The 17,009-nt window shown below is 40.2% G+C and overlaps 1 protein-coding gene across 4 annotated transcripts in view; it reads right to left on the bottom strand.

Annotated features, from left to right (window-relative positions):
* LOC138746950 (bMERB domain-containing protein 1-like) overlaps window positions 1-17,009 on the bottom strand; it is a 47,053-nt gene that overhangs the window by 2,070 nt on the left and 27,974 nt on the right. Inside the window, exons 4-7 of one of the 4 annotated variants that reach the window (XM_069905697.1) lie at window positions 11,135-11,249; window positions 5,235-5,317; window positions 1,967-2,034; window positions 783-1,524 (exon numbers count right to left, since the gene is read on the bottom strand). In XM_069905697.1, coding sequence (XP_069761798.1) covers window positions 1,408-1,524; window positions 1,967-2,034; window positions 5,235-5,317; window positions 11,135-11,249 — 383 coding nt within the window. In that variant the 3' untranslated portion in view covers window positions 783-1,407. Of the gene's footprint in view, window positions 1-782; window positions 1,525-1,941; window positions 2,480-2,508; window positions 4,417-5,234; window positions 5,318-11,134; window positions 11,250-17,009 lie in introns of those variants that run through there. The other 3 variants (XM_069905699.1, XM_069905698.1, XM_069905696.1) reach the window with 3 other exon arrangements.

The following is a 17,009-nucleotide window of genomic DNA, read 5'->3' as shown; positions in this document are numbered from 1 at the left end:
CTTTGAATAAATCCCTCCTGCTGTAGTCCATGGATATTGGTAGACAATGCTGTTTATAAATCAAAACAGCTTGCATCTATTTTGGCTGAAGTATTTTGAATATTGTACAAACATTTTCTGATTATAGTATTTCTATAAACATTATTTTCGAGGATCAACTTCATTTTTTAAAAAATGCCTGGGCTTGATTTAGCAAGTGATTATACCCAAGTCTTTCATTTGGCAAGTGTTTGATTCCTCCTTTCCTGTTGACTGGTAAATGCTGGAAATGGAGTGTGGGTGAAAGTTGAGGGAAATGAAGGTTTTGATGGTTCCACCTGTGACTGCCAGGTTTTCCCCTGTGTGTTCCATCTTCCTCCCTACAGACCAAAAATCACCTGGATGGTAGGTACTATAGTTCATTGTAAATTACTCCTCGTGAGGCTGGGTGGTAGGAGAATTGTGGAAAGTTTAGGGAAAAAGGTAATTTGTAGGAAAATGGGTTTGCTTTGAGCTTGCATAAGACTAGATGGTGGCTAATCTAGGAAATAAGGGGTGAGTAGAGGAACAGATGACGTGACACTTTAAAACCTCTGCCCTAGAGCATCTGCTGTAGGAACTTAATGGGTGAGGTAGCATCTGGGAAAGAAATTGTCAATGTTTTGGATCAAGACTGTGCATTGGGAATGAAGCAAAGGGAGATAGTCCACATAAAGCAGTGGAGCTGTCGAGAGATGGGTGGATCCAGATAATTCCCCCCCCCCCCTACTGTTCCCATCTACCTACTGTCCCTTTCTTATCTGTTTCCACTCACCAGCTTTTATTGTCAGATTTCATGGTATGTAGCCCTTTGTCTCCACTTATCTCCCAGTCCCTTTACACCCTTCCCTCCTGACCTGACTCTTCCTATAAACCCCTTCTCACCTGGTTCCACCTGTGGCTTGCCAGCTCTTGCTTCACCTCTCCCCTCAGGCTAGCTATTTCCGCTCTACACTTTCAAATTTGATGGAAGATCTTGACCCAAAATATTGGACTGCCTCTTTCCCTCCACAGATATTGCCGACCTACTGCCTGGTTCCAAAATTTTGTTTTTATTTATGATATCCAATATCTGCATTTTTTAAAAATTTTGCAACTAAAATGAACAATGCATTTCCCTCTGGGTAGTAAAGAAACATCTCGCTCCCAAGCAAATAACTTTATTGTGTTTGCGACCGCAACACAAAACTGTTCATAACTACATTTCAAAATTGTACATTTCGTTAAAATAGAATTCCTAAACGGATAAAGAATTCAACATTAAATAAGAATAAATATTAATCAACAGCATTTAAATACAAGACCACAAAGATTCAGAAGAAAGATAAAAGTTTACTATCATTTAAGTTTTGATGTGTGCAAATCTGCTATAAACTCTGGGAATGAAGTTCAGCACCACCTGGTTCTGCTGTTTCTCATTAGCTCATCAACTACATTCACCACCTTCCACAGCTGGTGGCCCTTGTGCAAAACAGTAGCAGGTAGTGCACAAGGGAGGAAAGGAACCTTCATCCAAACATAACCAAGGAAAAAAATAGTTAAATATAAATACTTTTAAATTAATTGCAAGTACTTCAAGAGACATGGAGAAAAAATCAACTTGGGCAGCGATCAATTGCAACCCATTTTGTATCCCTCCCAAAGTTGAATTTCTTCTCCCCGACCACCAATGTAATTTTTGGATGACCTTTTTATTTCATGACTCAACCCGCAACTTTTTAACATTGCCTTTGCTCTACATTTAATTACTGACACGTGTCAATTTACTTTTATAGTACAGTAACGATACCCTATTCATCAATAAGGAAACACTTGATTGTAGCACAAAAACATCTGAAATGATGGTACATGACAATTTCTACTTGATTACCACACCATTTTCTACTCCACTACTAATTTGTATTGATCCCTGTTAAAATCGCTGAGTTTAATTTGTAAAGTTTGTTACCTGATTTTCAGGCTCTTTCACAGCGAAGCATTTTGTTTGTGAGTCCCAGCTGCCTCGCCCGGTGGAATCTAGAGAATCATAGGAAATAAGCCTCGAAGGGTTTTTCCATGAAAATCCTGTACATTCCTATTGGTGTAGGTAGGAAATTTTAGAAGTGATTTATTTTTCCAATTATTACCTTTGGAATAATTTCATAAAACTACTTTGTTATTACACATGCCAGGTATAAAGTTCTCATTTTATCACTGGAAATAAGATGCATTTTCCTTTTCAGCAAGCAGAGTTTGGAATCCATGCACGAAGGGCAATATGATGTGTTCAGTTGTTGTCCAGCTTGAGTGTAATTCTCTTTCACAAACAATAAGGGATCAGATTCACATATGCTTAGTGAGGACTACATGATATTGCATTGTGTACTTCCACAGCAATCCTTTATTAAGGCCATCCCAGCTTTGGTGGCTGATGGCTTGTTTGGAGGAGGTTCATTAACTGCTGACGTCCCTTTTGGTTTCTCTGCAATGTTAAAATAATAAAAACAGTGGGCTTTCTTCGTTAAGCGACACGTGAACGCCTGCAGATGGTGTGATTGCAGAAAAAAAAATCACGTGCTGGAAGAACTCAGCAGGTCTCGTAGCGTCCATCGGAGGTAAAGATACATTACTGACATTTCAGGCAGGCACCTGAATTAAAAGGTTGGGTAAAAAGGAAGGGTAGGGGCAAGGCTACAATACTTTTATAGGAAAAATACATTATATGCTGACTGGGCACCCTCCAACCAGATGGCATTAACATTGACCTCCAATTTCCATTAGCCCCAACTCTATTTCCCCTTACCTTTTCCTGCTGTCTCTTCCAGCTCTGCATTCACAGAACCACTTCCTCTCCCGATCACTTCTCACCTCCTGCCCTCCTATCCATGTCCAATTATGACCTTTTTTCTGTTGGCCTGTGCTGCTCCCCCCACCCCCACTCTCTAGCCTTTTTTATTTAAGCACCTGCCTGCTTTTCACTCATTACCTTGAAGGGTTCAGGCCCGAAATGTTAGATAAGTATCTTTATCTCCACTGGATGCAGCGAGACCTGCTGAGTTCCTCCAGCTTTTCTATGTTTTTAAGTACACAGTCATTTACCATGCATAAAAATAAAGGGAGAAAACTAACTTTTCTCAGATTAATAAGTTTGCAGATGACACAAAAATTGGCAGAGCTGTGGACAGGAAAGAAAGTTGTCAAGGGACAGATCGGGATGTAGGTCAGTTTCAAATATGGGTGGAGAAATGGCAGATAGAATTTACTCTGGACAAGTATCAGGTTGATATGCTTTGGGAGGTCAAATTACTCTGATTCCACTGGGCAACAATTTTTTTTCAAAAGGTTTGCTTCCTGAAATAAAATTGGGGATTACGATAGACAAACTTCAAGCTGAAGACAAAGATAATTTCAGATTTGCTGTAGGAAGTTGGAGAAAAATTAAATGAACTTTTATTGAATTTAGCATGTTTAGTTGCATAATGACGCTGACACATTGCATTAGTTCAACCGACCTAAAAATGTTTATCTGCTGATTTTTGTTTGTACTCAGCATCTGATGCCTCTCATGCCAGGGTCTAACAATAGTCAGCCGGCATTGATGAATGCAGAAAATGAATTTTCAATAGAATGTTGCACTTGGTCTTGTTGGCTTAAAGTAGACTTAAATTATGAAAAGGAAATGACAAAAATAGATTATATCTTTAAAAAAGGTACATGATAGGAAAGTTTTAAGGTGATTTTTGTGGTCAGCAGCCCAAAATCCATAAAATACACCCAAGTGTTTGTTATATAGAGAATTTAGGTTAAAATGACTTAAGTTAAAATGTGATGATTAATCATAAAAAGGGAAGCCAGAACGGACAGGGAGCTTACTAGCAGCCAAGGACAAAAGGTTCAGCTGGATATGTTTTTTTAAACCTATCTTTCCATGGTCATAGTGAGAGACATGCAGGAGACAAAAGATTGATAAGAAGGGTGAGAAACAGAATTTAGTGTATGTAGAGTTCACAGCGTACGTAACGAACGTGATAATTAAAAATGCAGTTATACTTAGAATGCTTTTGCAATACTAACCAATTAAAACAGTATTAATAAGAAGGGGAAGGGCAAACAATAAGGGTATAAAAATCAATGCACTGTATGTATCGGGGCTTAACTGGTGAGAAGCCAGTTGAGTCCAACTCTGCAGACTTGTAAATAAAGCTTGTCGTGTCATCAGTTTTAAAGAGACTCATGTGTGAGAAGTTTTATTTCTGACAGTGTTCAGGATGCAAAGTTTGCATTGTCCAGTGCTGCCAAAGAAATTTAAAAGTCCTTGATAATGATGGCCTGACAAATGGCCATCAAGATGGACTGAAGACAGGACCTTAGATCCTCTGCCTGATCTCTTCACCAGCCAGACAGCTGAGACAGTGAGGCCTGCAGGACACAAATGTTAGCACAGTCTGAGACTCGGGTGCTCTCTGCATAAAAGAATTTCTCATTTCCTTCCTAATTGTATTTTTAATAATTAACCCCTGGATACACTTGCTGCAAAAAGTAGATTTTCCATGTTTGGCCTGTTAAAATCTTCACAATGTTGAGTATCTCAATTAATCATCTTGACTCTCAGGAGAATATTCTCACCTTTTCTGTATGTGAAAAAATCTATGAACCTATCTCTACTGAAATGGACAAGCAACCACAATTTTCCTCTTTCCTCACTCAACTGCCCTCGGCTTAAAGTCTTTCTACCACTTCTACCTCCATAATGTATGGACTGGTTGGCCTTGGCAACTCAATTCAATGGCAACCCTGGGATTGCATTATTCTTTGTCCTATTCATCTCTCCTACACTTTCTCTCCAACTTAAAAGTCACTTGTTTCCTCTCTTTCCCAGTTCTGATGCAGGGTCTTCAACCCACAAAATGAACTCTTTCTCCTACTACGGATACTACCTGACTGAAAGTTTCCAACATTATCTATTTTTATAGCAAGTCGAACAGTTTGGACAAGGCAATCATTGTCCGGCTTTGTCAGTGATTCCCTGAGATTTCACAAAACAATGTTCTGTAGTTTATCTTCATTATTGTTCAGGATTAGTATGTTTGTAGACCTGCTTTCTCAGAAAATAAAATGGGGAGAGGTTAGAATTCTCTGCAGTTTAGGGTATGGTTTGCAGAGCCTAAGAGTTCTTTTTCCTCCATACTTTCTCATGTTCTTGTCATCAGTGTTTTTTTTTAAATCAATTGACTTACCCAAAGGTGCTTTAATTTCACATTTTAATGGCCTTAATTTAGACTGGAGAAATTCTTCCATTTCCTTGTCTTCTTCTTTTTCTCTTCAAAAAGAAAGTGATATTTAACATTCTTGCAAGATGCAGGAAGAAACTTTCTGTTTGCTTTTATTGTGAATTGTACCGTGCATTAAGAAGTGAGACACCATGCTGGTGAATGGAACAAGTTTTGCTGCGTTAAAACAAGAAAGTCTGCAGATGCCAAGTCGAGTGCAATACACAAATGTGTTGGAGAAATTTAATAGGTCACAATGCCATGTGTACTCAATTTGCCTTTGCAAAGCAGTCCTGAATGGTTCCCGTGCAGGCCAAATATCAAACAGATTAAGGCGCTTAACCTTCATCCTCGAAGATTATCACTTTAACCAACTCGAAAGAAACTATTAGACATCGATTCATTTAGAAATGACCAAGCTATTTTTTTTAATTTTGGAGATGCAGTATGCTAACAGTTCCTTCCAGCCCATGTGCCAGTGCTGCCCAAATATACCAGTTAATGTACAAACCCCATACGTTGTTGGAGGAAATCTGAGTTCCCGGAGAAAACCCACGCGGATACACGGAGAATGTATAAACTCTTTGCAGGTCGTGCCAGATTTGAACTCGGGTCGTGAGGGTGCAATAGGGTGCACTAACCACTAGGCTAACTGTGCTACCCTTTAAATATAAATTTCCAAAAATTTGTCCTGAAGTGGATAGAAATAAAGAAATATTCTCCTGGTTTCTATTCTTAAAAAGTCATGCATTTCTTGGCTTACGGATGTTCAATTTATGAAATGTTATTTTGCCTTTGAATCTTTGAGGTACAAATATATTTTTCACTACAATAAACAGTGTCCCTCTTTCCATACATAGTAATACTTTGAATCAAAAGTCCCATCATACATTTCAGCCAGCCTTTTTCTTTACAACTTTAATGAAATGTTTTCGAGGGATGCATTTCTGTTGTAAATCAGGGAATGGGTGCACATTGTGATAACACTGGATGCCTTGTTCAGACTGAGTTTTTGCTGCAGTCCCTCTGATATATTCAGCATTATGCAGTCTAATATCTCATAGTAAAATGCCCTCCAGCTAGGGTGGCCATTCCAAAAGGAAAATTTTTTTCTTTATATAGACAGACCGTGTCCTCCTTTTGGAATGGCCACCCTACCTCCAGGCAGACAAATTCTTTGCATGCAGCAGTCTTTTATTGACTCAAAACCCCCTTAATTGATTGATCTCCTTTAAAGAGGCAACGCTCCTCTTGACTTGACAGTAACATTGAAAATAACTATTCGATCGCTCCAGATACTTCTCCCCCAACTATTGATCCTCAAGGTGTGATATTTTCTCCCCCTGCCCCCCCCACCCCTTCCACAGCAAATCTACTCAAATAGATCTCCCTCAACTACACCCATCCCCTCAAATTTCTTCAGCTTGTTCTAGCATCCTGAAGTTATTTGAGTAAAGGCTTTTGGTGTTTGCTGAATCAGAACCTACAGTTTTGCACAGAGCACCATGGCCCTTGAGCATAAAAGGGGACATTTGTGCATTAAACATGCACCAACCTCCTTGTGTATTGAGAGATGGAACATTAGGTCATGACCTCAATATTCATAGGTTTCATCGTCAAGTCTTGCAGATGTCACCAATTTTTGAGGAAGCTCAAACCAATACCTCGTGTTTTTTTTTAAAGTATTGCCAAAGCTTCCTATTATGACTGATTCAACTCTAATTCTGATAAGAACCTCTATGTCCCAAATGGTGGTGTTAGTTCATAGTTTAGTGTGGCAAATTCTGGCCAGAGCTAATTTAAAGCACCCATTAATATGAATTGACGCACATACACCAACTTTTTTTTAAATATTCCAGAAAGAAAATGACTAAGTTTGGCTAAACTTTTTCAGGTCACCAACTTTGCTTGGAATCAGACACTAAAATTTTATTTAATTAAGGAATCTGAATCGAACTTGAGCCATTATTATTTAAATAGCAAGTGATTGCAGCATGCTGCCAAGCAGAAGGACTTGGGGCAGCTTGTTCATGTATCGCCAAAGGTTGGTTTGTAGGTGCAGCAGGCTATCAAGAAGGCAAATGGAATGTTAGTCTTAACCGCTCGAGGGATGGAATTTAAGAACAGGGAAGTTGTGCTGCAACTGTACAAGGTATTAGGGAGGCCGCATTTGGAGTACTGCCTTCAATTCTGGTCTTACTTGAAAAAGGATGAACTGGCTTTGGAGGTGGTGCAGGGGAGGTTATTCCAGAGATCAAGAGGGTTAGCCTATGAGGAGAGATTGTGTCCTCTGGGTCTGTACTTGCTGTCATTTAGAAGAATGAGAGGGGACCTTATAAAAATGAATATAATTATGAAAGGCATAGATAAAAAAAGATGTAAGTAAGTTTTCATGTGGTGGCATAGCCTCAGGAGAGTAGATTTCGGATGGAATTGAGGAGGAACTACTTTTCCCAGAGGGTGATAAATCTGTGCAATTTGCTGCCCACTGAAGTAGTGGAGGTTACCTCAGTACATGCATTTAAGATAAGATTGGATAGATTTTTACATAGTAAAGGGAATGGGATATGGGGAAAGGCAGGTAGATGGAGATGAGCCTATCATTAGATCAGCTGTGATCTCATTGAATGGCAGAGAAGGCTTGATGGACTGGTTGGCTGACTCCTGCTCCTATATCTTAAGTTCTTTTGATCAGTGTGGCTGGTAATAATAATTCTCCAGATCTGCCCTTCCGAATTACCAACTACATGAGATTCAAATTCCTCAAAAATAATTTTTCTTTAGGGTTTCCAGTAATTTATGCAAGTTACCAGGGTTCTCTGGACTTAAGCCAAAACTCCTGCTCCCTGCAGGATGCACAATATGGAGATAAGAGTAGCTCCTCTGCATCTCCTTCTGACTGCCTCACAGAAGGGTTGGGATGATTTACAGGAGGGTGGTTGCCAACTATTGCACAGAGGGTGATGGTTAGTGTCTAAATGGGCCCAGGAAACTATCAATCAGAATGGTGTCTGCTCCATCCCTCATATGTACAGTAGGTGCATGCTGGCATGAGACTTGGGAGGGAGATTTATGGCAACAACCAGCAGGTGGTGCTGCACAAGAAGACCAACTAACTGCGGAGTAAACAAATCACTGATAGGTACATTTCCTTCCTTTGTTTTTTTTTCCTGGTAGAACTTTATAAAATGACAAGAGCCATAGATGGGTAGGCAGCCAGAATCTCTTTCCAAGGTAAAAATGTCAAATTCTAAAGTATATGCATTTAAAGTGAGAAGGGGAAGGGGAAGAGGAGATATGCAGTATAAGCCTTTTGCACAGAGAGTGGTACGAGGCTGGACTGGATGGCCTGAGTAGTGGTGAAAGCAGACAAGATTAAGTGTTTATGAAGCTTATTTGGCATCATGTTCAGTGCAGACATCATGGACTGAAAGACATGTTCCCATGCTGCACAGTTCTGTGGTCTATGAATGTTCCAAGTGTCTCAGAAACTACTTTCCAAGGCTTCACTTGACCACTGTCTAGTCAACTAGCATGACACAATATCCCTGTACCATTTCTCTCTCCTGTCCATTGGTTGTCAGACACTGCTCACTGATAGACCAGGTATAGTTCATTTGCCTTTAGAAAGAGTTCCATGTGCAGATCTCAGGGTGAGCCAAGTTCAAAACCTCTAAGCCAGCCATTCTCAATCTTTTTTCAGCTATGCTCCCATCCCCGCCCCTCTCAGAACCCTGCTCAAAGTTTATCGGCCCCCTTCCTTGTGAAGTAGTCAAATTTTGGTTTTGTTCATTGTGTTGGTACACCACTGGCCAACTGCAGGGGTCAACATCTGTACCTGCACGAGTGTAAGGGGACAGGACAACACCTGGCCGGCTGTCAATCAGTCGGCCTGAATGGATCAAGCCCCACCTGGTCGGGTGTCAATCACCCTCCAGGATATAAGCCTGCGCCGGCCTCCCGAAGCCTCACACAGAGTTGCTGCAGCCAGCCTGGCTCTGTGGAAATCTTTGTGGATCAAAGCCTGTTGTACAGTCTTTACCTTGTATGTATCTGATTCTGTCTAGCAGTGCACCACATTTGTACTTTTCTCCTATCCACTACATAAAAATACATAAAAAATAATTACCTTACATGAGGTGAAAACAAAACAAAGCTTTTTAAAAAATGTGCTGTGACCCACCCCCCCACCCACCCCCCCCACCACCACCAACCCCACCAGGAGGGACTGTAGGGGCCTCGTTGAAAATTATTGCTTTATGTTTTCTTTTTATGGTGTAAAGATGATTAAAATGTAGGTGCAGCAGGCTATCAAGAAGGCAAATGGAATGTTAGTCTTAACCGCTCGAGGGATGGAATTTAAGAACAGGGAAGTTGTGCTGCAACTGTACAAGGTATTAGTGAGGCTGCATTTGGAGTACTGCCTTCAATTTCTGGTCTTACTTGAAAAAGGATGAACTGGCTTTGGAGGTGGTGCAGGGGAGATTATTCCAGAGATCGAGAGGGTTAGCCTATGAGGAGAGATTGTGTCCTCTGGGTCTGTACTTGCTGTCATTTAGAAGAATGAGAGGGGACCTCTCAGCTCACACCCATTACTCTGTCAGTCTGTCAACTTGACACACCAGAACCAATCCGGTCTTAATCCGTAACTGCTGACTGTTGCATTGTCTCACTGGTCAGTCCGAGTGGAGCAGTAGGTTAATGTGGCTCTGGTTATGGTTTAAAGTACAATTCAAACAAAAATATTCTTTGTTAGTTTTGAACAATAGTTGAATTCTGGTCAGAATCTTTGTAAAGTACCCATTAGCAGATAGACCTGGACAAGCCAGCATCAAGTGTCATTTATAGAAATAGAACATGAACATCAACAGACACCATGGTTGAAGTAAAAACACAATGCTGAAGAAACTGAGCCCTTGGGTTCAAGCCCAAAACATTGGTTATGTATCTTTGCTCTATTATGTACACTGTTTGACCTGTTGAGTTTCTCCAGCATTATGTTTTTACATGAGGTGTCATTTATGTTTTAAGATTCCAGGAAAAGACGTTTACAAACTCACAAATCTCTCTCTCTCACACGCGCACACACACACACACACACACACACACACACACACACACACACACACACACACACACACACACACACACACACACAATTTGTATCTCATCCACCACCATAACCATTCACTCCCTTCACCACCCAGATACATAGTGTCTACAGTGTGTACCATCTATGAAATGCACTACAGGCTAATCCACCAGCATCTCCCCAATCTCTACCACCAAGAAGGACACAGCCCCCATACGTAGTCCAATATTTAACTAATTCCTTGTTGTCTCTGGGTTCGAGTGCTCAAACACCTTCTCCAACATCAGTGAAAGAGCACTTTCATCAAGGGTTCAGCAAGGCCAGTGACCCGATGCTGTCTGTAAGGAGTTTATATATTCTCCCCATGTCTGCGCGGGTATCCTCCCACCTTCCAAAAGCGGACAGAGTTTGTGGGTTAATAATATATTTGGGCTGCACGAGCTCATGGACCAGAAGGGCCTGTTACTGTGCTGTACATCTAAAAAAAAATTTTTTCAAAAAATCACCATTCAATGCTAAAGGACAATAAACTATGGCATTGCTGGATCCCTGCTGAAATTTATTGTTGCTAGAACTCAAACTAAATTGGGTGATGGTTAATGAATAGGGTCATACAGTTAAAGGTTATTGCAGATCCAATTACGGCAACACCCTTGTTAAAGGAATATTTTTGTCAGCAATACTGTTGAACATAATATTTCCTTGGTCCTCGTATTCTACAATTGAGGAATAACACGGGTAGAAAGAAAGTGACTCTACACATGAATTATTTTACCTCAATCTCTCCACTTCTGCATCCTCAACCAGGAAGTCCCTCTTCTCCACTAACTTCTGGAATTTCTGGATCAATATATCCTCCATCAGCTTGTCCTGCTTGGATTTATCTTTTTCTGCACAAGAATATTGAAAGTAAGGTTACAACCAATTCAGTGCCGTGCTCTGAACCCAGTCGCGAGAGATGTGCTGAAGCTGTACCTGTGGTGATATGATATTCCACCACAAGGCCACCAGGGGTCACCCCGGTGACCATGTACAAGCAGTCCAGAGCTACAAGTCTAGCCTTCCAGGTTTGTCTTGCAGAGACAAGACCTCTTAGTGTCCATATTAGTTTATTAAAGCTGTCTTATACTCGCACTACTGGTGTGGTTATTGTCCGTACATAATTACACCATTGGGCCACCAGGGGTCATCCCAGTGACCATGTACAAGCAGTCCAGAGCTACAAGTCTAGCCTTCCAGGTTCGTCTTGCGGAGAGACAAGACCTCTTAGTGGACATATTAGTTGATTAAAGCTGTCTTATACTCGCACTGCTGCTTTTGTTATTGTCAGTACAGTACTGCTTTCAAAGAGCAACTATAAACACCTCCGGCCCTTCCATAAAAGCTACTGATTATATTTAGCTGATGAATCCTGTCATAGTCTTATTGGCTGACATGGTTTCAAATCAGCCCATGCAGAGCTTTTCAGAATATCCATCTCTAGGTCACTTTGCTATCTGCGAGATGAGACAGGTTGTGCGCGTGATCAAGGCTATCACTAAAGAAGTTACACTTTAAGAACCACCAAGGCTTCCACTAAAGTAATAAAGAAGTGAACAGCACCACTGATCACCAGGATTCAGCCAACCCCCAAGGCTGACCCCACCAAAATGTATCCACAGAATAAAGATATCTGAAATTTTTTGCACTAAGAGAAAACCATTAGTCATCAATGAAAACATATTTTACAATTCTTGTTATGTTTAAAAATACAATGATGTAAGCTGAATTAAATCATCAAATGGACAAATTATCAATACTTTAAAAAAAAATCTACAAGTCTTCTGATATTTCCTGGCACCTTCTGCAAAGAAGGATTTAGCAAACAGATTTTGATGAATTGATGCTATGGTAAACATCTTTATCATAAGTTTAATTACGCATTTGGTCAAATTAGTATTGCTCTATTTAAGAGGGTACAACTTCAGGATTGAAGGGCGCTTGCTTAGAACAGAGATGCTTAGGAATTTCTTCAGCCAAAGGGTGGTAAATCTGTGCAATTTGTTGCTACAGGTGATTTTGGAGTCCAAGTCATGGGATTTATTTAAGGCAGAGATTGATAGGTTTTTGATTAGCCAGGGCATCAAAGGTTATGGGGAGAAGGTCAGGCAGTGGGTCTGTGTGGGAATATGGATCAGCTCATTATTAAATGGCAGGGCAGACTCATTGGGCTGAATAGCCTATTTTTTTTAAATGTAGACACACAGCACGGTAACAGGCCCTTCTGGCCCATGCGTCCATATAGCTCAAATAATAAGACAACCCTTGTATGCTTTTGAAGGATGGGAGGAAACCCACACACACACAAGGAGAACATAGAATCTCCTTACATACAGTGCCCTATTCCAACCGGGTCGCTGGCTTTGTAATAGCATTGCACTAATCGCTATGCTAACCGTGCCATCCTATTCAACTTTCTCAGCAGAGACTAGATTGCAATCTCCCTTCATCAAATAATAATAGAAATGCACTGAAGAAGCAGCAAGATAAAAACTAGGGCATGTTTCACATGCATGGCTGAGGTTGGCCTGATTGTGCCTGGAGCTGTATGGAGCCAACCACAAATAGTATTAATAAGGTCAATGTTTACACAACTCACACACTGCAGTTTAGATTGCCAAATATCTACACTTCCTGTATCAATTATTTGTTTTGCATTTAGAACTCTGTATTGATGTATTTATATGCATATGGTAGAATTTTAAAGAGCTTGCACACAGTCTGGTTCTATTATGTAACAAAATATAGTCCTTGCTTCTCCCTGAGAATACACAATTTCATATCTATTGACTAAATTTTTTGCCTCCGGCATTATTGGCATTAATTACATAACTTTAACATCAAAGTCCTTCTTGAAGTGTCAGTTTTTGGGGACTGCTTGGTTTACTGGAATCATCAGATTTTTTGCTATCTTTCTCAGATGGCTTTAAAGTTGATAAGTAAAAAAGGGAGTCACGTGATGGAGTAGTGGTTGGTCGGGAAAACCAGCCCTCTCCAGGAAAATAGAAAAAAAAGTCAGGAAAAAGCAAAGCATAACAGAAATAAAGTACAAGAAATAGAAGATAAAGATACAAAGAAGAGAAAGAAGATGGTTTCCAAGAAGGAGAAAGTACGAACAGCTGGAAAAAAAGTTAAAAAGTCGCCAGAGAAGAAGGAAGAAGGCCTTACCTGAAGGAAGGAACAGGACACTGTGGTGATGAGGAGCGCCCGACCCTCGAGGTCAGTACCTGCCCTGCAGAGTCGCGACCCACCAGCCGGTACACTACAAAAATGGCTCTCGGAGCCAAACTAAAGTGCGCAATCAGAGGAGAAAGAGGACACCGGCGGGAGGGGGCTCAGCAGAGGAACGGGCTGTCACAGACCGACACCAGGGCTCTCAGCTGGAGGATAAGGAAGACAGCAGAAGAGGGAGCGACGAAACAGACGTGGAAGACAGACGGAGGAAAGATCAACAAGAAGACTAATGTCAAGAAGCACAACAGATGAGCAGCCCAAGAGGGGAGGAACAACAACAAGAAGCCCAGCAAGAAGAGGCCCGACAAAGAGTTACAAGCAGCTCATCAGGAAAAACAGAAGAGACACAGACACAAAGAAGAGAAGAAAAAGACATAATCACAGGTACAGACACAGAAGAAGAGGAAGAAGAAGACCAAGATCTTCACAGAGAAACAGAAGGTAAAACTGATGGACAAAGAGAAATAAAAGGTAAAACTGATGAACAGAATATAGATAGTCTTTTTTGAAGAACAAATGAGATAATTAAAAGAATGGTTATCATTTTAATGCAATTAAAAGGAAAATGAAAAGAACAGAATATAAAATGCAAAGGTTAGAACTGGTAACGACAGAAATAGGGGAAAGAGTAGAGAATGTGGAAGACCGGGAAACGGCTGTAGAAATGGAAGTAAACGACTTAAGAGAAAAATTGAAAGAAAGTGACAAAAAAAATTAAAGAGACACAAGAGTTGTTAGCTCAGAAAATTGATATGTTGGAAAATTATAGTAGGTGAAACAACATAAAAATAGTGGGCCTGAAGGAGGGAGAAGAAGGCACAGACATGAAGGAATTTATAAAAGGATGGATCCCGAAGGTCCTGGGAATGAAAGAAATGCAGGAAGAAATGAAAATAGAAAGGGCACACAGACCACTAGCTGTGAAATCGCAGGCCCATCAAAAGCCAAGATCCATCTTAGTAAAATTTTTGAGATACACGACAAGAGAAAATATACTGGAACGGGCAAGGAATAAAATTAGAGAAGATAATAAACCATTGGAATACAAGGGTCAAAAAATATTTTTTTACCCAGACATATGTTCTGAACTCTTTAAGAGGAGGAAGGAATTTAATACAGCGAAATCAACTTTATGGAAAAAAAGTTAACAAATTCATATTAAGACATCCAGCCTTGCTTAAAATATTTATACCCGGGGGACCAAAACAGACTGTTCTCGGATCCAGAGAAAGTGCAAGAATTCGCAGAACATTTGCAGGACAGGAGAAGAGATGAAGGGATGTAACAAGAATGAAGAATGGCGATAAAGTATATATAAAGATGTGAAAACAATGTATATGTAAAGAACTAAAAAGAGAAAAGAGAAGGGAAAGAAGGGAGTAAGGGGGAAAAAAGAAGAGAGAGAGCTTTGTTTTATCTGTTAAAAAAGTGTTTTCTGGAGAGGGCTGGGTGGAGGGGGAATAACCGTCACTGCAAAATCAGTTGACGCTGTGAACAAGATCGCAACCCAAATGAAAAGGGGAGTTGTGGTTGCCCGGCAAGGGGTATGGGGCAACTTAGAGGGGGGGGGAGAACTTTGGGACTAAGGTATTAGTGGATGTGGGAACTGTGGGGGTACTTTATGTCTTAAATGTGTTGTTGTATATTAAGTGTAATAAGAGAAAACTAAGAGATGAAAATGGGGAGAAGAGGGATGGAGGTGGCAAAGAAGTGGAAAAGAGATGTATACAAGAACATTTTGGGAAGAACTAAATCAGATACTAAATAAAATAACAAAAAATAACATACCAAAAAAATCAGAGATATTTCTTTTAAGTAACATAAGAAGTAGAGAATTAGGCCTCGTTCAAGGCTTCTTATTAAAAAATCTGTTATTTTGACGCTGATATCATTGCATAAGCATTTGTGTGCTTCCAAATTAATTTTTTGCATTTTTAGATATGAATTAACCCTTTACATAAAGATGACATTATTTTCTGCTTCTGCACATTGATTAAAACATTTGAATCACAGAAATGGAAACTTTTACCAGACTTCTAGAAACCTAATTTTGTTATATATAGATTTCCAGACTATTATTCTCGAGGGCATTCATTTATTCAGTTTCCAGGAATCGCTGTAGTCACCAAAATACAAGATGAGTTTCATGTACATGATAACCCCTTTTAAGTACTTAATGCTATCTTTTTCAAGGTCCTGAAGTGGGAGCATCTGGAGGATAACTATTGTTACCACACTCTACAGCAATGGTTCTCAACCTTTTTCTTTCCACTCGCATACCACTTTAAGTATTCCCTATGCCATCGGTGCTCTGTGATTAGTAAGGGATTGCTTAAGGTGGCATGTGGGTGGAAAGAAAAAATTTGAAAACCACTGTTTTAATCGTACCTAATTGACTCGTTATGGGCACAGTTTCATAAAATATTTCAGTAACAATTGGGTCTAGAGCAGTGACTCTCAACCTTCCCTTCCCACTCACGTACCACCTTAACCCATCCCTTACTAATCACAGAGCACCGATGGCATAGGGATTACTTAAAGTGGTATGCGCGTGGAAAGAAAAAGGTTGAGAACCACTGCACTACAGCTTATGCAATGACTTTCACTTTTCTCTCCATGGACGCTGCCTGATCTGATAGAATTTGGCAGCAATTTTATTTTGCCATTTATTTGTTTTGTGATCACAAGGTCACATTACAATTATGCATCTGGAAGGTTAATTAGCATTTCTTCCTTCGTGCGACCAGAGAATCTATCAGTCCACTCTCGTATCCAATAGTCTCCTAAATAATTCCAAAATTTCTGCTTCCTTTATCTGAAAGTTGATTGTATGTCGTGATTACTATTCAAGAATAAAATGTACTGACATTTCCATCTTCCCTTTGTTTTCTCTGAAGAATTTAATAGTCGGGGTTCAATTCAGAAAAACACCCTTGACAAAGTTCATAATCAAATTCCACCTGGAGTTATCACTTAAATCAGAGTTAATATCTTTTTTCTACACTGCCCCAAACCTTTGAATTTCTCGCTTATTCCTTGGTGACTGCATTGCAGTGCAGCTACTGTTGAAGGAAGGAGAAAGGAGCAAACTTATAAGGGAGAGGTGGTGGACACATGGGAATAGAGAGGGAAGGGATGTTTGTGTGAGTGGAGGGCAGGCCCAGAATGTGAGGAAGATGAAAAGAACTAGGAAAAATGGGTGAGGGATAGAAAGAAGCATGCATGTGAATAGATTGGATGCCAGTCAGGTGGGTGGTTTTGTCCTGAATAGTATGGGACTTCTTGAAAGTTCTTGGAGCTGCGCATATCCACACAATGGAGGATGTTCCATCGATGGCCTGATTTATGGCAAATTTTTGAAAGACTTTGACTGGGGG

Source organism: Narcine bancroftii, chromosome 12 (genome assembly GCF_036971445.1).
Source record: "Narcine bancroftii isolate sNarBan1 chromosome 12, sNarBan1.hap1, whole genome shotgun sequence".
In the NCBI taxonomy this organism is placed as follows: Eukaryota; Metazoa; Chordata; class Chondrichthyes; order Torpediniformes; family Narcinidae; genus Narcine; species Narcine bancroftii.
Note: the sequence above shows the minus strand (reverse complement) of the source record. Positions and strands in the feature narration are given on the sequence as shown.